Source organism: Vitis riparia, chromosome 11, assembly GCF_004353265.1.
Source record: "Vitis riparia cultivar Riparia Gloire de Montpellier isolate 1030 chromosome 11, EGFV_Vit.rip_1.0, whole genome shotgun sequence".
Taxonomy (NCBI): domain Eukaryota; kingdom Viridiplantae; phylum Streptophyta; class Magnoliopsida; order Vitales; family Vitaceae; genus Vitis; species Vitis riparia.
In genome coordinates, this window is record NC_048441.1 from 11,285,130 (window position 1) to 11,308,731 (window position 23,602).

The following is a 23,602-nucleotide window of genomic DNA, read 5'->3' on the forward strand; positions in this document are numbered from 1 at the left end:
TAGAGTTCAACCATGAAATCCTTACAAAAAAAAGTAGATGCACAATTCCCATACGCATGCAACCAGTGCACACGCGTTTTTTTTTTTTTGTTAAAAAAAACTTAAGATCTCCCAAATTCTAACAATAAATCAAAATCTTAAATTTGCACTATTTGATATTAAAACGAATTAAAAAAAATAATAAACTAAGCCTAATTTAAATCGAAATCTTCATAGGAATCCCCCCCCCCCCCTTTTTTTTTTCTAAAAAAAACTTAAAATCTCCCCAATTCCAATAATAAATCAAAATATTAAATTTTCACTGTTTGATATTAAAACGAATTAAAAAAAAAAAAAAAAACTAACCCTAATCTAGATTTGGGGTTTTCCAAAAAAAATATATCTAATGTGCTTGAAAGTAACTAATGAATCTAAAATAATAATCTAGGGGTTAGAATCTTATCTATAGAGGTTTATTCTTCAAACCTTGAAATCTGACCTCAACTTCACGTTCTTTGAAAACTCTCTACGAACAGGAATGCGATTCAGAAAAGAACAGGAAGAAGTGAATTTTCTATTTATACCTAGAGTATTATTCGTAACATTACCTTTTCACCCCTCTTCCATTTTATTAAATTAATTAATTAATTAATTTAATATCATTATTATGAATTTCCTAAATTACCCTTTTAAGAAAAACTTGGGTGTTACAATAAAGACTCTAAAGTATCTTCTTATAGTTCAAATGACAAAATTACAGATTGATGTATATATATATTATTAAAATATTTGGGTCGGAATAGAACAACAATTTGGGCGGGTTGGTCAGGTTGATAACTAACCCAAACCCAACCCGTATTAAGAAACAACCAACCCAAACTCAATCCAACCCGATCTCTAACCCGAGATACTTAATCTAAGTCCAACCCAACCTCATTTTTTAAAATTTGGGTTGAACTCGGGTTGGTCAAGTTAGATTCGAGTTGATTAGGTTAAACTTAGGCTAATCAAATTACAATTAGCTTGATTGAATTGATTGAATTGCTTGATTCAAAATTTATATATTGTGGTTTTTAATTTTTTTTTATATTTAGACTAAAATTTAAATAATAAATAACACATAAGTTCAAGATAATAAAATAAAAATAAAAATGTGTATGATATAAAAATAAAATAGACTTATGTCCTTTTAAAAAATGAAAAAATATATGATATAATTATAATTTGATATTTAAAAAAAAAAATTAAAAAGAAAATGAATATTACCACATAGGATAATAAACATCATAAATATTATAAAAATATTAAATTGAGTTCAAGTTAGACTCGGGTTGTTCGAACCTTAATTCGAGTCCAACCCAAATTAAGATAGGGTTGAGAAAACCTAGCTCAAGTTTAACCCAAGTAATGAAGCCCAAACCTGCTCAAATATCGGGTTAAATTCAGGTTGGGTTGGCCCAACCCATTCAAGTCGATGGGAAAGAGAAGGAATATTTAATTCTTGAATTTCTAGCAATATTTTTCTGCTTAAAATTTTATTTTCTTGTTCATTTTAAACAACCCCCCACGTTCCAAAAAGAAAAAAAAAAAAAAACCCTAAACCAACTCTTCAATATCAATTTCATTACGTAATTGATGAGATTGGTATTCCAAAAAGGGAAAAAATGATTGTTTTTGTCAAGTGGGTTTGGCTCCTTTTCTAATTATTTGACTTTAACAATAAATTTTACCTATAAGTACAATTATTTCTATTTTTTTCAATGGAAAATAAATTATGTTATATGTGGGTCTCAGGTATAGAAGTTCTTCATTCAAACATTTTTGAAAAGTATTTTTAAAATTCATATTTTTTGACGTTTTAAGAAACTTTCCCAAACACATCTTACCCACAACTAGAGCAGGCTTCTAATTCATACTTGGGCTTTGGATTCAATCCATATCAAAGTTTTAACCCACCTCTTCTCCCAAGTAAAGCCCAATGACGGAGGCCCATTCTAAATCTAGCTCTCACTAAAGCTTAAATTCACAATGAAGTAGACATAAGCCCATTCCACACTATGACACCTGATCAAAGAAAACTTTAATTTCTTAGGTTACTGCCATTGTTGGGAATTGGGACCCTCTGGATTTATTGGGCTCATATTCTGGACGCTTGGGCCCTACCTACAGATTGCGACCCAACATTGCTTGCCTTAAACAACGGAATAACGGTAACGGCGGTTCCTACCCTTGGGTAACAAGTTCCAGGAAGGCCCAATCAGAAACATCCACAACAGTGCTGAGGAGGATGAAGGTGAAATAGGAAAGATTTCATAGGGTAGTGGGAGTGATAGAGGCAAAATTAGTAGCTCCAAAGACCAAGTATCAAAGTCTGTATTCCTTCACTAGCCAATTTCAATATGTTGAATTTTGTGTGCATGGGTTCTGGTTTTTCCTAAGTGATTTTTCATACTAGTTCTTTTATGCTAGCTTCAGCAATGTATGAGAAGGTGTGTGTGCCCCAATCATGTCAACACACAAACACATTTGGTGGGATGTCCATACCCCAAGCATCTCCATTTGGAGAGGCACTGTCTGGAGCTGGGTCGCATCTCTTGAAAACTGAACTGGGTGCTTGTGGTGAGAGGATATTAGGCTCTGGCTCTGCATATATGCAAACCAATGTAAGACACTTTCTTATTCATCTCCCATGAAGATTGGATGCCTTCTGATATGTCTGAAGTCTGGGAAACTTTTGAATGTCAAATATCATACTTTTTCCACCAACTTCAACTGAATTCTTCCTTCAGAATACCAATATTTATGGTTTTTCTCTTCCTTTCTCCTAAAACCCCAGTTGCACCTACCTAGTATTTTGTGTTACTTTTTGATTGAATTTATTTTTCAGAGGTAAAATGGTTGATGAAAACTTTGCTACTGCCTGTTACCAGTTGTTGAACACTAATATTGAATTTGTAACAGATTGGCAGGTATTTCTCAAACCCCCATTACTATTTTCAGGTGAATGATGAGTACGTGAAAAACAAATTGAAAGTCATCCTCTTCCCATTTCTACACAGAGTATGTAACAACTGAGCTTGAATCGTGCTATTTTTTTTTTTCTTCAATTCAGTTGTTATAAGCTTTTATTTTTGGGGTTCCATGCTACTACAATTGCTTGCTCACACATGTCCAGGGGCATTGGATGAGAACAAATGAGGCATCAGGGGGTGAATTCTCCTTCAAACCTCCAATATATGATATAAATGCACCAGACTTGTACATCCCTTTGATGGCATTTGGCACCTACTTAGTTCTTGCTGGCTTTTTTTTGGGCATCAATGGGAAGTAAGTCTAATTTAGTTTAAAAGCATGGAGATTCTTTATAGTCTTATAGAGAGTAACCCTGAAATTGTCTTTTCATGCTTTTGAGACAAATTTGTAGGTTTAGCCCGGAAGCTTTGGGAATGCAATTTTCTGATGGGCTTTTGGGTTGGTTTTTGGAAGTCCTCCTCCTTGAAGCTACATTACACTCCTTAGGAGGGGGAGATGTACCGATCCTGGATGTAGTTGCCTATGGTGGATATACTTTCACACCCTTATCCGTGGTCCTGCTGGCTAAAATTGTGTCAAGTTACTGTTTTTATGCTGTCACGTTATGGGGGTGCTTCTGTACTGGAGTGTTCTTGGTGAAGACCATCAAGAGGATTTTGATTGCTGAGGTTACAAGTTATGAGAAGAACTCGAGCAAGCGAAACTACCTCTTGCTTTTAGTGGCCATGACTCAGATGCCTCTCCTATTTTGGCTTGGAAATATTCGAGTCTAAGCTTTACTAAGCCTATGAACCCTATTCAAAATGTTTAGCATCCTGGTGTGGAATTTCAAACCAGAACACCAATTGCATATTTGATACTATAGCAAGCAGGCTGGCCTGCTAGACTGCTAGCCTTTGGTCCTGGCTTTACCAAAAATCAGGTGTTCCATTTAGGATTATTCTTCTCTTCAAGAGACAATTTCCAATTGCTATGTTCACATATTGTTATAAATTTGAAAATATTTCATCCTTCTGCGTGCAATTTGGGAGAATTTAAATTTTTGAACAAATGAAAATAACTTAATGTCACAGCGCATGCAGCTGATTCGCCTTCATCATTATCAAAATAACCAAGTCATAACAGCAACACAGAAATGTAGCACAAGCAGAGATATAGTGTGACAAAGGATAACAACCCAATTACAAACTCAACCTGCAAACCACACTCTTATTTCAGAAGCGTCTTCACAATGGATTTCACGTTCAGTTTCTTCAGGTCTGTATATGACTGCCCACATCCAACGAACATCACTGGTGCTCCTGATATATACACCATCGACAGTGCTGCTCCAACCTACAATACCCCAATTCCAGTTATACCACCCCGGTATGCAAGTCATGATCAACATAAGTTGAAATGTGTATATCAAAATTGTTTGATTTCAAGATTCCTTCCAATTCATGGGGGTTGCCTACCTTATCATCAATTGTATCAAACTTAGTGAGCAGGATTCCATCTATCAATTGAGAATTTGGTGAGGTTGAGAGATCAGCTAATTTCTGCAGAACACCATGTTGCTTAGTAAACTCAAAGTTTTGAGAGGCAAAAATGACATAATAGGACAATAATGGATCAAAGCCTGAATATCAACAGTTACCTGATTGAATTTTGATAGCTGATCCACAGCATCATTCCCAACCAGTGCCTCTCCAACAAACAGGACCAGGTCTGGATTGTTGAGGTTGACTAGTTTTGAAAGTGCTCGCATCAAAGGTTCATTATCCTGCATTCGACAAGCACAAAACACATTTGAACACCCACTGACATTAAAGATAATGTTCAAGGCAAATCTGTAGCCCTAATCAATAAACATTTAGGGTGCATTTGATACGCAAGGATGAGAATGGGAGTAGGAATTTGAATGGAAGGGATAAATCAACATCTCCAGACAAGTGCATTTCAATTTCCATGGCAATGATTTTTTGTTCATATTCTCATTTCCAATAAATAATTCAAACACAGTAATGAATTAGTTTCCTATTCTCATTCCCTATTCCAGCAGGCAAATTTATATCCTTAATCTATAAAACATTTATGAATAGGTCCTGATCTTATATTGTCATCCTCAATGCGCGCCACCGCATAGTATGAGAGAACAATTATCATCTTTACCGCCAACAAAATATTTCTGCATACATGCTGCAATTTAACCAATCAACCTTACAACCTTTGAGATATGGCATATAAATATATATATATACATACACATATATATTACCTGCATTCGACCAGCTGTGTCAACAAGAACCACATCAGAACCATTGCGAGTGGCCTCCTGGATTGCTTCCTTTGCTACAATAGCAGGATCTTTCTCGTATCCCTTCTCAAATATAGGGATCTGACAAAGATGGAGAGTTACTCATCAGTTAAAATTGTACATATTCATATTCATATTAGTTTTTATTCTCTTCCTTGGGTGACAATCATCGCTCAATAAAGAGGCCTGGTTGAGAACCCTGAAGAAATCAAGCATTTGGCGGTCCAATGATACCTGGAGTCTGCGTGCATGTGTTCGCAACTGCTCAACAGCTCCTGACCGGAATGTATCACAAGCAGCCATCATAACACTTACATTGTGCTGCAGAAGCCAGTAGGCAACCTGTAGAATTTTACATTTTAGAGCAGAGAGCTGATCAAGAGGCACGCCCTTCAAATACCAAACTTCTTAAAGTATAAAAACAGAATTTTAGCTCTACCTTGGCAAGATTGGTGGACTTTCCAACTCCATTGACACCAACAAAAACCACGACATATGGTTTCCTCTGTTCCTTGGCAGCATGCACATCCCTCAGTATGTCAATGGAGCGTCTAGGAGTCAGAATACGAACAAGAGCCTCTTCCATGGCTGCCTGTAGTCATTAATTCATCCTATTATAATGATCTTTTCCAAATAAACTAAGAACAATTGGGTGACAATAAGATGGGTTGAAAAGAAAGAAAATATGATCAAGCACACAAACCTGTACTGTTGAGGACACCCTTGTAAATGAGGCTAGCTTCTTCCCTTCAAGACTTGCTGCTACAGATTCACAAAGCTTCTCAGCTATCTCCTCAGCCTGCAAGTGCCACAAGGAATCCCATAAGCAGGGTTTCATAAAAAAATCAAACTTAAGCAGAAAGAAGTACTGGATAGCAAGACATACCACATTCTTGGTCATGAGTCTATCCTTCAGAGCCTTCAAAGCTGGTTCAAGGTCTGCCTTCTCCAGATTTGACTTCCCTGCAATACTGAGCCCAAGGAAAGTGCAAAAACATCAATACAGGTATCTAATAACTTCAATGACACAGAAATGGAGAGTCACTTTAACAGAAAACACAGCCACACTGCAAGTAAAAGCAGAGTGAAATGCCTATTAATCCATTAGTGGACTAAATAGATTCCTTTTATGCAGGGAAATCAAAAGGTGCTTCAGACAAAATAAAAAATAGGACAGAGTCAATTAATCAGGTCCAACACAACTCAACTTGTTGGTAGCCTACGGTTATTTCAGCTGATTTAGATGACAGCTTATAAACCAACTTCATGGAACCAAACAGCCATTGCTTGGTCTAAGTTCCTGCCTAAAACTCAGGACTTCCCTCAGAAAAGTCTTAATATCACCCAACATTCAAATTCTCAAAATAAGCTACAAATATATAAGAGTGCAACATCACGGAATCAGAACAAAAATTACAGCTTCCTGATGACCAAAGCTTTAGCCAAAACTGGAGTGCAACACCTAACTAATATGCTCCTTAGATACTCACAAAATATTAAGTGTTGAAGCATGCTGCCTCCATGGTGTGTCTAAAAGAACATTAACTAATACTCCCATTGAAGGAGAATCAAAGGTAGCAATTAAAATTCTCAGGAAAACCCGCTACAGATGGTGACACTTTATCATCTTAAATGATATCAAGGGGTATAAGATAGTTTAGTACTATGTTGAGTAGCATAAACACTTTCAGGATTAGCTGAATTAATTTTATCTTCAATAAAACCTTGCTTAAGGGACTAAAAGTCTCATTAGTGAACAAGATATTAGCAACCCAAAAAAAATCACTACTACTCTGAGCAGTGAATGCAATAAAAATAAGGACAAAGAAAAACATTTTTACCTTTGGAACATAGCGGAAAACCATCCCTTCTTTTTGGTCTCCATCTTGCTGTCTTTCTCCATTTCCTCATCTTCCTCTGTCTCACTTTCACTGCTGACAATCTCTTCTTTATCCATCATACTCTCACCTTCATCTGCTGCCACAATCACTGCATTCTCATCCCCATTCTGATCTGCTGGATCAGTGAAATCCAATTTTGACTCCGTAGGCGAAACATCCCAAACTCTATTCTTCTTTGTTATCTTTTTATTGGGATCCACTTTGGATCCCTTGTTAACAACAGTATCTGGTTTTTTTCCACCTTTAGCTCTTAACTTCTGAAGTTTATTTACATCAAAAGCCCCAATATTTGAACTAGCATTCTCTTTACCATTAGCAACAAGTGCAACCTTAGTTTCGTCAGTATTACCATTAGCATGTCCATTTTCCATTTTCCGACCATTGCCGTCCCCACCATCACTTCCTGGACCACTGCCCCCCTTTTTTTTATTCCCCCCTTCAAATCCTACCTTCTGCACTTGCCCTTGCTTCTTACTATTGTTCACAGGCTTGGCCACCGGCTTTGATTTCTTCAATTCCTCTGCCCTCGCCTCTGCCTCCATCCTAAGCTGCCTAAAAGTCTCATCAAAATCATCATAGGCTGTCCGCTTTGGATCATAAATCACTGAAAACTCCCGCTTTAGCATAGCAAGCAAATCATCCACATACAACAAATGGAGGATCCGCTGATACACGGCAACAAACACGAGGCCGAGTTCATTGTGGAAGGTCCATTTGAGGGTGTAGGCCGCACCGGGAGCATCATAGTTGTATGATGCTGCACCGGATCGCTCCTCCAAGAGGCAGGATCGGATCAAGGTGTCAATCGGCGATCCCTTAAGAGCATTTCCAAGCTCCTTACAAGTCCAGAGGATCAATCCTCCTCTTGTAAATATCAGTAACTGCTCTAACATCTTCAAGTCCTATATGACTTCCTGCAATCAAATTCATTCAATCTCAAATCCCAAACCCTAAAATTTAAAAAAAAGAAAAAAAAGAAAAAAAAAGTAAATTCAATAAAAACGAATTCAAATTCTTCTATAATCAAGAGAAGAAAGGATCCTTTAGCAAAAATCACAATCTACCATTAACGCAAGAAAGCAACGAGAAAGATAGGGAAGATCAGATTATTACAACAGCCATCTGGATTTAACCCTAAGTCACATGATCCGTACAAAAGAGCACCACTTTCTCACGATCAAAATGCTCGCAACAGAAAATATTTTCCATAAAAAACACGAATCTTCGTGAAAATGAAAACCTCCTTTTCACAATAAAAATTATACCTCCTTTTCACAGAGAAAATGAATAAATAAATAAAATAAAATAAAAGAACATATCTTTCCCATAAATTTTTTTCTGCGAAACAAACAGAACCCCAAGAAAATTTGGCGATCAGCGGAAGAAGAAAGAGGGTTAGGGTTAGCCTTACCTGGCTGTGACTGATTGATTCGTTCCCCTTTCTGTCTTCAAACCAACGGAACGCAGAGAGAAGGAAAAAGGGTAAGAAAAAATAAAAGAAAAAAAACTAAAACAATGAGAGAATTGGGAATGAGGCCACATATATATAGAATTTTGACTGGTCTGCGAACGCCGCGTTGACCTCCTTCCATTCTTGAATGGTCAGACAAGGTAAAAAAAATGTGGAATATTCACCCAAAATATCAAAGCAAAAAGCAATTCATTCATTTAGATTTGGGAACGGGAGAAAATTGTGATGAAATTGGATCTTGGATTTGATTTTATTTTTGATATATTTATGAATGCAAATTTCGCAACCCAAAATGGAATCATATTAACTTCAATTTGGATTTCATTTATGATATTTACATTTTGTGAGAGAAATGTTACTCAAGACGGTTTTAAAAAATAATTTTTTATTTCATAACATATTTTATAAAATAAAAATCGGTTTAGAATTCTAAATATTTTTAATATGTTTTTAATATTTTTTAAATATTTTAAAAAATAATAATTTATAGATATAATGTTTTATTTTAATTATTTTTTATGTTTATATAATAAAAAATTAAAACAAATAAAATATTGTAAAATGAAAGAATAAAAAGAAGAAAAGATGAGAAAATAAATGAGAATATTTAGAAAAAAATAAAATACTATCAAAGAAATTGAATCCATAATTTCGATAAATTATCTCATATGTTATAACGTAAAGTATACTATTAAAAGAAATCGTATCCTATATTTTTTTAATGGAATAATTTTTTTTTTATTTTTTAGTTATCAAATACATTTTCTTATTTTTTGTTTTTAAAAATAAAAAATTATTTTTGATAACCTTTTCAAAAAGACCCTAATATTTTGATGGGGTTGATGGTGGGAGTATACAAAATATTACTTAATTAATTTTACATATTTTTTAAATTTATGGAAAATTTAAGATAATTTTATCATAATAATTATATTTACTTTTATTTTAAATATTAAAACAACTTGCTTTAAGATTTTTGTGGATAATCTGGCATAGAAATTAATGCACGGGAAATCTTAGGTGTTTGGACTAAATGGTGCCTTCAAGTAAGGAATCACCAACCCCAAACTGTGTCTTTTTCTAGGAATATAAGGTCACCACCTCCCAATTTTGTGATTTATTCTACCTATTCAGAAAAAGAATGTGGTATTTATTGGCAAAGAATATAATAACTCCTTTGTAGAGATGGTATAAGTATAACCACAAGTTATTTATATTTACATATGATGGAGATTTCGTATTAATGGAATAATTTAGGCTTGTTTGGTAATTATTTAAAAAAATAGGTCTAATTTATGGTGTTTTATAGGACAACAATATGTTTGGAAACCTAAAATATTTTTAATATTTTTTAAATATGTTTTAAAAATAATTTTTATATATAGGGGTTTATTTTTAATTGTTCTACATGTTTGTATAATTATTTTTTAAAACAGTCTTTAAAAAACAAGTGAAAATATCATAAAACAACTAAATGACGTTTTCTAAAAACACCATGTTTTTTGTTTTTAAGATTAGAAGATAGAAAACAGTTTTTGGTTGTCAAATATGTTTTCTATATTTTTATTTTAGAGAACAAAAAACTGTTCTAAAAAACAATTACTAAACAGACCCTTACTCTCTAATTTATTTTCATAAGTTTTATTCTCTTCAATTAGTTCTCTTAATGAATTAGTCAAATTACATCAACATGCTAATATGGTATAGTATTTTATCATAATTGTATTACAAGAGTACTTTTGTAAAGCTTTAAATTAGACAAGTGAAGACAAGAATTTGCTCATCTCTCAAAATGAGTAAAAATAGATAATAGTTAAATGAAGATAATCAACACTCTCTTAATGCATTTATTTGGATGTCCATAATACTCGGCATAATATTTCTCATTAAAACTTTTTTAAAAAACCTTGTAAAGAAAAATCTATTAGGATTGTTTCATTAAACCTTGTTAGAAAAAATCACGACAAGAAAAAAAGCTAAGAGAAAAAGAGTAGGATGCACTAGCATTCTTTAATAAATATGTTTTTCATCATGATAATATGAGTATAATTTCTTTGAAAATTGATCATGGAATAGCTTTGAATTGACTTATTTGAATATTGTCTATTAGCCTCTTCAATGTCACAATTAGCAATATCTTCATGAGTAAGTTGGATTCTCACTAAACATACTTATTGAATATTAATGTCCCAACTTTTCTAAAGTACATGTGTACATAAAAACTTTGATGAAATATATTTGGTTCAATCATCTTTAGCACATTATCCTTTCACCTACTTAATTACAATATATACAGTCGTATAATATTATTAGGATATCTTTGATTGAGAGTAATATACATGATTATCGAATATGTTAAATTATAAATCTTAATCATATGCATTCACCATTTGTTTCATAAATTATATAAATATTTGAATTAATCAAAGAAATGACAATCATTGTTTATTTTGTAAATTGTCTTAATATAAAGGTATTGTCACAAGCAAATACATATCTTCTTTAAAAAGTTAGCCTGCATCAGTATATTCGAGTAGTTGCTATTTTGATTTCCTTAAATACAATAGACTCATATAAGTTTTATAACAAAGGTAATGTAATATATGCTTGACTCAACTCCAATATCTTCAAGTTGGAGCATAATTTTATATTACCAATAAATTGATAGAAACAATAAGATTATGCATATTGGATGGTATGCTTAGAGAACCACTCAAGAATTACGTTATTTTGGTAACAAAAGGATATATATATATATATATATATATATATATATATATATATATTTATTGCACAAAGTAGGTAAATATATTTATTTTAATATATAAGTAATGTATTAATATGTCCCATAGTCTAGATTCTATACAACATAGATAGCATCAAACATGTGCATGAGGTAATGATTGTTAGATCCTTCAAGCTAGAACATTGTTCCAATTGTGAATGGAATTTAGCTTATCCATTTGGTTGATTGCAACACATAGTTGCTACTTCAATAGAATCACTTAACTTGGTCGTAGGATGGGTACTGTCGAGCTCAAAACTAGTGTGTTGAATGGGATTGTTAGCTATATGCTTTATTAAATGACTGTCATTAGAGTGCTTGTATGATTAGCATGACAGATAACAAAGAATTCTTAATCCTGAAAGGGGTTTTCCATGTCCAATAATCTTGCAATATGCACTTTGACATATCCTTATGCATGATCCCAATATGATTGGGTGTATTATGTATTTAGTCTATGGGCATGTTAATTTAATGAAAGAATTCATGTAGTAAATATACTATTGGTTGATCATATTTGAGCACAATAAGTTTTAGGTGGTACTATATATATATATATATATATAGATAGAGAGAGAGAGAGAGAGAGAGAGAGAGAGAGAGGTATGTAGTTTTCTTTTTATCATTAGTAAGGGTTGAAAATTTAGTAAGATACGTTTCACGAGGGATTTAGCTAAATTAGTTTAGGTACGAGTATGAAAAACATAATGATCAACATCAATCAAAATTGATATGTAATAGTTGATAAGCATTTGGGATATAGATATAGTAACATTGTTAAGATGCATTGTTTTGATTAAGTGATAAGATAATTGTTAGCCCAAGGGTTCTCCTAATCAGGTTTTGATGATAACAAACCATGGTTAAGTGACTAATTGTTTTAAACTGTTAAGAATCTCAGGCTTAATCTAAAAAATTCATCAAGGACCAAACGAATACGGGATCGAGATCATTTGGAAGACTTGTAATCATAGGAAATGAATGTAAGATGATAGCATGAGTGCACTTAGGATGTTCATACCTTTTCATGCATCTTAGAAAACTCGGTTTATTCTCTAAAACTTGTTTTTCTTTAAAACTCGAGTTTTATCAAATATACCTTAGGCAAATTGATTCAAAATTGGCATATTAACTCTCCTAAAGACTTTACCTAAGTATTGGAAAAGAAAGAAATAAAAAATGATAGGTTTTCGGGGCCAAAAGGCTCAACCGGTCGAGGCTATGGCCAACCGGCTCAATCGGTTGGGGAATCGGTCGACCGGTTGCCCTTGTCCGATCGAGGTCCGGTCGAGGGAGACACAAAATTTTCTCTCTCTCCCAGTAGCTTTCTCTTCCCGGTCGAGCCTCACCCTTGTCCGGTCGAGGTCCGGTCGAGGCAACGGTAACCTGTCATGCATTAAATGTACCAACGGCTAGTGATCCGGTCGACCCTTTGCTCGTCCGGTCGAGACTACTTTTCTGCTGTTTTTGTCTCCCGAGCCTAGAAACCTATAAATTGAGAGCTCCTCTTCATTTATGTGGAAGAGAACTATTGCATTCAAAGCCTACCTACCTGTTCTTGATCAAAAAGCTCTCTATTTCTTTCTAAGTGCATCAAACCATCACTTGCATATTCTTAGTGCACTCTTGCAATTCATCCTAGCCTTCTCTTGTACTTGAGCCATCCTTAAGCTAGGTTGAGAGTTTCATCCTTGTGTAAACTAAGTGTGAAAGCCTTCAAGTGGTTCAAATCTTGAAGAGATTGTGTAAGAGCCTATTGGAGCCGGAATCCAAGTGTAAGACGATTGAAAGCTTGATTGAAGCTTCAAGTTAGTGGAACCCTCACTCGGTTAGGAGATTGAGGAGAGTGGACGTAGGCAAGGAAGGGCCGAACCACTATAAACCCGAGTTTGAATTCTCTAACTTTATCTTTTTCCTTTATTTATTTTGTGCATATATTATTGTGTGGAAAAAGATTTTGAAAAACCCAATTCAAGCAAAGTATATAAAGGATCTTCTCAAGAGGTTCAACATGGAAGAAACCAAGGTGATGAAAACTCCAATGAGCTCATCCATCAAGCTTGACATGGATGAAAAAGGTAAATCTATTGACTCAACTATGTATAGAGGCATGATAGGATCTTTGCTTTATTTGACCGCTAGTAGACCCGATATCATGTATAGTGTATGCTTGTGTGCCGTTAAAAGAATTCTTAGATATTTGAAAGGGACAATGAATATTGGTTTGTGGTATCCTAAGGGTGATAATTTTGAATTGATTGGTTTCTCGGATGTCGATTTTGCCGGTTGTAGAGTTGAAAGAAAGAGCACTAGTGACACTTATCATTTCTTAGGACACTCACTTGTCTCATGGCATAGTAAGAAGCAAAATTCGGTAGCTTTGTCAACGGCTGAAGCCGAGTACATAGCAGCCGATTTGTGTTGTGCACAAATCCTTTGGATGAAACAAACACTTAGTGATTTTAACTTGTCTTTTGAGCATGTTCCTATCAAATGTGATAACACTAGTGCCATAAATATTTCAAAAAATCTCGTGCAACACTCTAGGACCAAGCATATAGAAATTAGACATCATTTTCTTAGAGATCATGCACAAAAGGGTGACATTACACTTGAATTTGTAAGCACAAAAGATCAACTTACCGATATTTTTACAAAACCTCTAAGTGAAGAACAATTTTCCGATATTAGAAGACAACTAGGGGTTATTTCTCTTTGATCTGATGTTTGTTTAATGAATTCTTGTTGGAAATGCATTAGGATTGCATAAATTTCATCTCATACTCATCATATAGCAATCCCTTAGGAAATAGGTCAATTTTTGACCAAAAATACAAATTCCCGTGGCATTGGACATCAAAAATTGGGGATTTCAACTGAAAAGGGCAGGGGGAGGATCACAAGACAAGAAAATGCAAGAAAAATTGGAAAACGAGAACGTTGACCGTTGACCAAGCGGTCGACCGGTTGGGGAACCGATCGACTGGTTCGTCGGGGCTGGGAATTTAAAGAGCCCCCGCACATCAGTTTTTTCCACTGTTCTCTGGTATTCCTTGAAGCCTCTTTATCTTCCCGCCTTCAGAGACCTGTTTGGACTGTTCCTTGGATCGATTTCGGGGTTAGGAGTGACTTTTGGAGAGATTTTGGGGCTAGGGTTCCATCTTTGGACGGATTCGGACTTCGGATCTGGACTGGCTCCTCTCTGATTGCGTGCCATCTTTTGGTTTTGCCCCTTTCCCGCGCGCCTAGGGCTGATTCGGGTTGGTCTTCTCTCTTTGCCTGCTCTCTTCATTTCTCCCAAGTTTATCTTCATTTTTGGATTTGGATGGCTTCTCGAAAGGAGACGGGTACTTCCAGGGCTCAGGGCAAGCGCCTTGCTGAGCCCTCTCGGCAGCCTGAGCAGACTGAGGCTCGCCGAAAGGCGAGGTACGACACCGCCCTCTTCGGCTCAGTTGAGGATTATCAGAGATACAAGACTCATTTTGCTAAGAGAAAGATGGTTCCAAGGAGAAACATCAATTTCTCCCAACTTCAGAGCCTCGGGTTTGAGAGACTCTTCATCAGGATGGGATGACTACCAGTTGTGATGATTTCTGAGCCTATTTATCCAACCTTAGTGCGTGCATTCTACTCCAGGATGACCTATGGACTTGGAGGACCAATTAGGACCACTGTCCGAGGAGTTGAGATTGAGCTGAGTCCGAATAGCATCTGCCGCATCCTTGACATTCCCCCTGTTGGTCTCCCAGCATATGAGGCCAAGGCATGACCTACTATCCCAGGGTTCGAGCCTAGAGAGGCTATTCAGAGGCTGTGCGGACTTGTAGTTGCCCATGGGACGGGCAAACCTTCAGCACATAGTCTGACCGTGCCTAGCTGAGTCCTTCACCATATGATATGCTCCATCTTATTGCCACGTGGAGGACATCGGGATGAGGTATCCTACTATGAGGCCTTTCTTGTTGACTCACTTATCACCGGGAGACGGATACACGTAGGATATGTGATGATGAGGCATATGATGACCTGCTGTGAGAGTACCACACGTGTGCTTCCTTACGACCACTTCCTCACTCGTGTCTTCAAGGATGCAGGGGTAGACTTGAGTAGAGAGACAGAGTTTGAGGCACCCAGCATCTATGACACGTATGACGAGCATTCTCTGGGACGCATGAAGCTTGAGAAGGCCCCCAATGGCTCCTGGGTTAGGAAAGCCGAGCGACAGGCTCGGGGACATGATCAGATACACCCCAGAGTAGAGGAGGAGGACGAGATCAGAGAGATGGAGGATGGGTTGGACCCTCAGAGGGACCTTGAGCAGAGCGGGCCCGAGCTTGACATTCCACCTCCACATCAGTCAGAGGGCATTCATGTTGAGGCGACCTTCTCTGAGCCTATGATGACTGAGCCATCCTTCATCGTAGGCTATTCATCTCAGCCATCGTTTATCGAGCTACCATCTCAGGCTCCTCATGCTCCTGATCATCCACCTTGGATGGATTTGTCGGCACAGATCAGCTCTCTCGGGTCTCGTATGGAGGAGTTAGCAGTGGTTCATGATACTCGCTTTTATTCCATGGAGGATCGCATTGATCAGTATCAGGCCGGCTTCACCTCTCAGTTTGAGCATCTCGTACAGAGGATTGAGCATCTTGAGAGCCGTTAGGAGAGTCAGCACGAGGAGATGATGGCTTACCTCCGTTCAGTGTTTCCACCACCACCTCCTCAGCCTTGATTTTGTTTAGGATCCCCCTTCGTTTCTTTTTGATGTTGCCAAAGGGGGAGATATGTTAGGATAGGGACATTAGGAGACTTTTTCATTTCCATGCATATCATACTTATGCTTTCATGTACTGTTGCTCATGCTTATATATGATATGACACTCTTATTGATTCACATTGTCTTCTCGCTTTAAATTTCCTAAATTTTGTGTTGATTATTCCATGATTGGTTTGAGGGGGAGATTTCTTTGTCTCCTAGACAACCAAGGTTTGTCATCATAAAAAAGGGGGAGATTGTTAGCCCAAGGGTTCTCCTAATCAGGTTTTGATGATAACAAACCATGGTTAAGTGACTAATTGTTTTAAACTGTTAAGAATCTCAGGCTTAATCTAAAAAATTCATCAAGGACCAAACGAATACGGGATCGAGATCATTTGGAAGACTTGTAATCATAGGAAATGAATGTAAGATGATAGCATGAGTGCACTTAGGATGTTCATACCTTTTCATGCATCTTAGAAAACTCGGTTTATTCTTTAAAACTTGTTTTTCTTTAAAACCCAAGTTTTATCAAATATACCTTAGGCAAATTGATTCAAATTTGGCATATTAACTCTCCTAAAGACTTTGCCTAAGTATTGGAAAAGAAAGAAATAAAAAAGGATAGGTTTTCGGGGCCAAAAGGCTCAACCGGTCGAGGCTATGGCCAACCGGCTCAACCGGTTGGGGAACCGGTTGACCGGTTGCCCTTGTCCGGTCGAGGTCCGGTCGAGGGAGACACAAAATTTTCTCTCTCTCCCAGTAGCTTTCTCTTCCCGGTCGAGCCTCACCCTTGTCCGGTCGAGGTCCGGTCGAGGCAACGGTAACCTGCCATGCATTAAATGCACCAACGGCTAGTGATCCGGTCGACCCTTTGCTCGTCCGGTCGAGGCTACTTTTCTGCTGTTTTTGTCTCCCGAGCCTAGAAACCTATAAATTGAGAGCTCCTCTTCATTTATGTGGAAGAGAACTATTGCATTCAAAGCCTACCTACCTGTTCTTGATAAAAAAGCTCTCCATTTCTTTCTAAGTGCATCAAACCATCACTTGCATATTCTTAGTGCACTCTTGCAATTCATCCTAGCCTTCTCTTGTACTTGAGCCATCCTTAAGCTAGGTTGAGAGTTTCATCCTTGTGTAAACTAAGTGTGAAAGCCTTCAAGTGGTTCAAATCTTGAAGAGATTGTGTAAGAGCCTATTGGAGCCGGAATCCAAGTGTAAGACGATTGAAAGCTTGATTGAAGCTTCAAGTTAGTGGAACCCTCACTCGGTTAGGAGATTGAGGAGAGTGGACGTAGGCAAGGAAGGGCCGAACCACTATAAACCCGAGTTTGAATTCTCTAACTTTATCTCTTTCCTTTATTTATTTTGTGCATATATTATTGTGTGGAAAAAGATTTTGAAAAACCCAATTCACCCCCCTCCCCCCCCCTCCCCCTTTTGGGTATTTTCCTTAATTAATTCATAGCCTTTGTTTTATCAATAATTAAGACCATTATTGGATTATTTGAGCAAAAAAATATAGCAAAGGTAATGTCACAAGTAGAAAGTAATCAAATTAACATGTGACCATCTAGTTGAGATATCTATTAAAACCATGAAATAACAAAATAACTCACAATTGGGGGGAATAAACCCGCTTATGTCCCTATGCATTCTTTGTAAAAATATGGGGATGTCTAGAAGACTCTAAAGCATACCTTGGATGTCCCTTTCCACCATTAAAATCTACAAGTTTCAACAACATGAATATACATATTATTTTGGATTTTCCTTTCTACTAAATTGTTGAAACAAAGGGGCTTAATAGCTTTCAAGCGTGTATAAGTTATCAATAGTCTAGCATAGCATCTAAAGTAGATGGATGTAATATGTGATAGACCAACAAACTAAGATGTGATTGTACTTGTTACAGGTATAATATAATGGGGCTATTGAAATGGGTTCAATGTTTTGACTTCCAATTACTTTGTAGTAAGATTAGGAGATTTGGTAAGTTATTTGCTTAACATTGCAATGTTTTACATTAGAGACTTGCTTATGAGGAAGGTGATGTGTAAGTCCCCCTCAACAATCTATAGGTTTGGTTATGGGTCATTTTGGCCATTTGTATCTTTCACCAAAATTGTGTTACTTGTCTTCACTAGCATAAGCCATAGAGTATGAAGAAGCAAAGGAGTTCAATTTTTTTTTTTAAGAGGTTCACCCTCTTACATTCTTGTTGGATATTTAGAACAATCCAATATTCAGAGTTAGCATTAGATATGGGATGAGAATACTTATCCCATGAGCCATTTAGAAACAATGGAATAGAGCTCTACTATGGGCAACTTGGCCCTTGTCTCCAAAAGAAACTATCTTAGAGTAGGGATATATATATATATTAGTACTTTTTTTGAAAATTTCTCTAATATTTCTGTATTTTGGGGAGATCGTCATGATATTATGATTGATTCATTAAAATTTCAACAATTTATCATAATCCAAAGTGTAGGGAAAGGTGGATCGTTTGCTACTTACGCTACTTGTCCTTATTGTTTACCCTTGAATATCCTATATTTAAGATGACAAGAAGGGATTTTCCTTTGATTCCTTTGATATTGATGAAGATTTCCCTATGCCCTGAAAGACTTCCCATCTTTTCCCTCAAAGAAGCCATTCTTGAGTTTATCTTAGATAGGGAATAAAAAGTATTGTCCTCTAAATTCTTCACCCTAATGCATATCTCTCTACATGAAGGCAAACCTTTTTTTTTTTTTTTTTCGTCACAAGAGAGGCCAATGTGTTGGAGCTTGCTTTAAAGATAAAATGAAGGGATTTGTTCATTGATTCTCTCAATGTTAAATATCTTTCCATATGAGAGACAATGTGCTTCTTTGACCCTAAATAGGCTAATTGTTGCTCTCTATTTTTCCATTAGTTTTGCTAGTGTTGAAGGCAAAACAATGATCTTTGATTTACATTTGAGTCATATGGCATGTAAAGGCGTTAAGAGTCAATAAGGTAGTTGTGATCTTTATATCATACTCGTTAATGTATGTAATTTGAATCTTGGAGACCATTGACTTGCCTGTAACTTTAGATAGGCAAAGAGAGTTCCATCGAACAATGCTTGAAATTTTAATGAATAAAATTTACTTCTTGCCAAATCAAGTAGACAAGAATAAACAACAAATAAATTCAATTTTATTAACTTCAATAAAAATGCTTTTGAATACAATTTTCTATGACGTATTTTTCACAAAAGAATATGGATATCATCTTATTTGATTACCTATTTGATTTTTAACCAAGGGCACATAGTTGTACACTTGAACTTAGCATTCTTTCCCATGCTTATTGAGCTTTTGAAATGGATAAACCTTTTTTGGATGTTCATTTTTTTTCGAGTTTTGTATTAAAAGAGGAAAATATATTTAGAACTTGAGTTGGGAGATTTAATTTAATTTTCCTAGTTCAAAGAATTTGACCCATCAATTTTAGAATTTTAGTGCGATCCTCTATAAACTTAGCTATTAAAATACTATATTTTTAATTTTAATTTTAGTTTATCTTGAAAGAAGCAATTTTGATCTTTTAAGAATGTGTTTAACAATATTTTTATTGGAAGTATTTTTAATGAAAGTATTTTATCTTGAAGTATTTTTAAGAGAATCATTTTTTAAATGTTTTTTCAAAAAATATTATAAGTGATTTTTAAAATTTTTATAAGTGTTTCCTAAAATTTACCAAACATCTAATTTTTTTTTTCCTAGTTTTTTTTTTTCAAAAACACTTTTTATTTATTTATTAAAAACGCTTTTTAAAATCATTGCCAAATAGAGTCTAAAAGTGTGTTTGATAATGATTTTAGGAAACGTTCATTCCATTTTTAATACTTGAATGATAAAATTTTTTAAATATTAAAAATGTTTGAAACATTTCCTAAATTTACTACCACACAAGCTCTAAATGTCCCATGTGATTTTGATACCAAGATTTTGAGCTATCAAAAATTTGATATTCGTAATATCTCTTATGTAAGAATTACAACAAAAAACCTAGTATAATTTTGCATACACTTCTTAATTAATTTTTGTTTCTAAAATTAAAATGTAGTAAAGAAACTAATTTTTTTTTATATACAAAAAGTGAAGATTTACCTTAAAATTTTGAACTCACACTTAAAAAATTTTAAAATATGACATAATAATTTTTTTTGAGTCAAATATATTTAACCTCCTCAACTTTTGCCATATTTTATGCTTACCATCTCACATTCGAAACTCATTATTTTGCTCCCAAATTTTGTTGAAGAGCAACACTTAGCTCCCCAATTACAAACTTTTGTAAAATCATAAAAAAAATAAAAATTACATTTTTATTTTTATTTTATCCGAACACACCGGTTTGAATTTGAGTAGAATCAACTTTAAATTGGTAGTTTTAAAATGGAAATTTCTAAATACCTTCAAAATATGATAATTTGGAACTTTAACAATAAGTGTTTTTCTTTATATTTCAACTTTATATCTAATATATTATTTATTGACTTTTTAATAAGTTGGGGATAAAATATTATTTATTAACAAATTTGAAAGAAAAAGCATTGAGTTTTAAATATGATGAAATAAAATATAAAACACGGGAGCTAAAATTTTTTGATAATCAATTATTAAAAATAATTTATCTTATATAAAAGTTAGTACTATTTTTCAATTTTAAAATCAGAAAACAAATATATGAACGGTGCACCTAAAATATAGACTTTTCGTTTGCCAAGAATCAGAAAATGGCCAAACATTTGCCTCGTGGAGTTGAGATCTTATTGTATAATTTCCTCCTCATGCAACCAAAAACTTCAAATTTATGAAAATGAAATCCACAGTGACAGCCACCAGTCCAGTTGCCTTCCACCTGGAAAAGATGTATCAACCTCTCCCACTAGCCTTTTGTAGCAGTGAAAGCATTATCATCTCTGATTGAACATCTACAGCTAAATGCAATGGTCTGCTACTTGCCAATTATTTATATATAAAATATGTTATCCCTTTATTTGATGGGTATGAGTTGAGGTCTACTCCTTTTTGGTAAATTATCTTTTACCACAGTTCTCTGACCTCCCTAACAAAGGAAAATAGGAAAATATATTTCACCAAAAAAAAAAATTGTGTTAAAAATAGAAAATAAGATATTTTTAAAGAATATATTTAATTTATTTTAAAAATAGACTAGAAATAAAATATTATATAAAAATTATTTTAAAATATATTTAAGAATATAAAAAATAAGTTAAAGATATTTTAAGTTTTTAAATAGAATTTTATTTTACAGTTTTAAAAAATGATTCTTTGAGACTGTTATTGAAAAGACTTCTCAAGGAAAACAACAAACCTAATTTTCTTGTACACTTTCTTGACCTTTCTTCAATGCACAGGTTGGAAATTTTCAAACATAATGGGATGATGACACTAATGGCAATTGGTGTTGGAAAGTGGACTCATGACTCATATTTGTTCCACTACATATCCTAAATAATGCTTCATAGTTCAAATGGATCTATGACATGTGCATTACGAGTGGAGTTTCTTATGACCTGGATTTTTTTTAATGAAATATTTGCAAAAGTGGTAGTTGTAAAAACAATTTAAAATTTATAATAGTTGAAAAAAAATATTTGAACTGATAATAATTTGTAAAAAGTTATTTTTTAAAAAAATATTTTTTTTTTCCAAAGATAAATTCCTATTTGACTCCTAAAATATTATGCTTAAATTTGGAAAAAAGTACAATAATTTTAAAAATTATTTTTTCAAAAAAAAAGTTTAATACAATGTAACTATAATGCAAATAATGTCATCCTTGCTTCGTTAGAACATATTTCATCTACAATGAACCTTGCTAACATTCGAGTTGTGTCATTGATTTTGGTAATCTTTGTAAGGAAAATATGTATTTCATAGCAATATATCAATCCTTTATAAAATATACTATTCATGCCTTCTTGAAACATCAAATTGACTAAATTAGAGAGTAAGATTTATTTTCTTTTTACTTTGTTAGAAGGTGAATATTGTACCTTTTTTTATTTTTTTATTTTTTATGTAATAAAGTTAGACACCCAATGAATTTTCAACAACATCAAACAAGGTTAAGATAGTTTGGTAGGTCCCATTAGTGATGGTAATTCTTAGCATTTACCTATATTAATGTTCACAAGAAATGTACTAAAAGAAAGATTGTCCTAAGCTACAAAAGAAGAATAAAGGCAAGATGATGTTCAATGCTTGTGTGGCCAATTTTGGAGATGATGAGTCAAACTTTGCTTTGGATCTTAGTTTGTAATTGAGATCAATGGATTTTGGATACTAGATTCACTAAAACGTTTACACATGTTTGGTATGCTCTTAGTATGAAGAAGTGCTTCATCTTATTGGGAGTACTATAATCCATGGGGTTCGCTATTATTGTGAAAGATGGGATTTTGAAAGTTATGTCAGGTAAACTTGTAGTGATGAAATGGATAAGAAATGTTAATTTTTACGATTTTCAAGGGAGTACAATTGTTGGATTAGCAACCACAACCATTGACGATGAAGAAGAATTAGAAACTAAAGGCTATTGCATATGGATTTGGGACATGTAGGTGAAAATGCTTTACAAAATATGATGAAGCCAAAGTTATTAATGTTAGGATAGAGCCCTTAAAGACATGACATAATGTAATAAACTTTTGTATTTTATTATTTATTAATAAATTTTCAGTTCACTTTTATTTATACTAATTTCATTCATAATACCTTGTAAAAATACTAATTTATTTATACTACATTTCTTATATTGTATATGGCTTGAGTGTATTAGAAGTTACACAGAAGATCCAAGTCATAGATTTCTTTAAAAAAGATGTCATGTTCACAACTAGTTCGCGGGCTTAGATAATCTATTAGAGGTTGTAATGTACTACCTCTTAATTGGAGGGATGATTGGCCTTGACCATTAGAATGAGTTTCTCATGGTGAATGCACTAGTGTATATGGTTATACATTGGATAAGATCTACGATAAGTCATGACATAGGACTATCAAGTAGTCATGACTTCACCAAATTGTTTTATTGTGTTGTCTCTCAACTTTGAGAGAATATTGAGCTTATGCTAAAGTTAACAATAGCTTTGATATATAGGTGAAATCATAAGTTGATCATATACTCTCTATGGATTGAGTCATTGTTGATGAAAACTAGTAGTAATATGTATTCTTAATAGAAACACTATGATATCTTATGAGATTGAGATAAATTGTCTCATTGGGTGATCATAAGGGGGCGTGTTCATGTAAATTATGGTCATAGTAGTTCTGTAAGTGAAACTTGAAATAAGCTCTTCGAGAGT

At 34.4% G+C, this 23,602-nt stretch overlaps 2 protein-coding genes across 4 annotated transcripts; one reads left to right on the plus strand and one right to left on the minus strand.

Moving 5' to 3' along the window:
- The first annotated feature begins 2,417 nt into the window (after positions 1–2,417).
- LOC117925253 (protein YIF1B-like) lies at positions 2,418–4,020 on the plus strand. Its single transcript, XM_034844211.1, has 4 exons — positions 2,418–2,642; positions 2,941–3,039; positions 3,155–3,306; positions 3,404–4,020. Exons 1-4 carry the CDS (start codon positions 2,442–2,444, stop codon positions 3,783–3,785), a joined length of 834 nt encoding a protein of 277 aa, XP_034700102.1. The 5' UTR covers positions 2,418–2,441; the 3' UTR covers positions 3,786–4,020.
- Positions 4,021–4,069: 49 nt separating this feature from the next.
- Positions 4,070–8,727, minus strand: LOC117925252 (signal recognition particle receptor subunit alpha homolog). 3 transcript variants are annotated; one of them, XM_034844208.1, is made up of 10 exons: positions 8,624–8,727; positions 7,153–8,126; positions 6,198–6,282; positions 6,015–6,110; positions 5,751–5,903; positions 5,546–5,653; positions 5,273–5,392; positions 4,652–4,777; positions 4,470–4,553; positions 4,222–4,347 (listed from the first exon to the last, which is right to left on the minus strand). In XM_034844208.1, exons 2-10 carry the CDS (start codon positions 8,103–8,105, stop codon positions 4,222–4,224), a joined length of 1,851 nt encoding a protein of 616 aa, XP_034700099.1. In that variant the 5' UTR covers positions 8,106–8,126; positions 8,624–8,727. The 3 variants fall into 3 exon arrangements, with proteins under 3 accessions (XP_034700101.1, XP_034700099.1, XP_034700100.1); XM_034844209.1 differs by having other exon boundaries at positions 7,153–8,162; positions 8,624–8,711; XM_034844210.1 differs by lacking the exon at positions 8,624–8,727 and having other exon boundaries at positions 4,070–4,347; positions 7,153–8,105.
- Positions 8,728–23,602: the final 14,875 nt, after the last annotated feature.

What these genes read in the sequence shown, in the direction of transcription:
- LOC117925253 (XM_034844211.1), top strand. Translation starts at nt 2,442, where the DNA reads ATGCTAGCTTCAGCAATGTATGAGAAGGTGTGTGTGCCCCAATCATGT. An exon ending in CTGCATATATGCAAACCAAT is followed by an intron (nt 2,643 to 2,940) that starts GTAAGACACTTT and finishes AATTTGTAACAG; the next exon opens with ATTGGCAGGTATTTCTCAAA. An exon ending in TCTTCCCATTTCTACACAGA is followed by an intron (nt 3,040 to 3,154) that starts GTATGTAACAAC and finishes ACACATGTCCAG; the next exon opens with GGGCATTGGATGAGAACAAA.
- LOC117925252 (XM_034844210.1), bottom strand. Translation starts at nt 8,105, where the DNA reads ATGTTAGAGCAGTTACTGATATTTACAAGAGGAGGATTGATCCTCTGG. An exon ending in GGGTGTCCTCAACAGTACAG is followed by an intron (nt 5,904 to 6,014) that starts GTTTGTGTGCTT and finishes TAATGACTACAG; the next exon opens with GCAGCCATGGAAGAGGCTCT. An exon ending in ACACAGCTGGTCGAATGCAG is followed by an intron (nt 4,778 to 5,272) that starts GTAATATATATG and finishes TGTCGAATGCAG; the next exon opens with GATAATGAACCTTTGATGCG.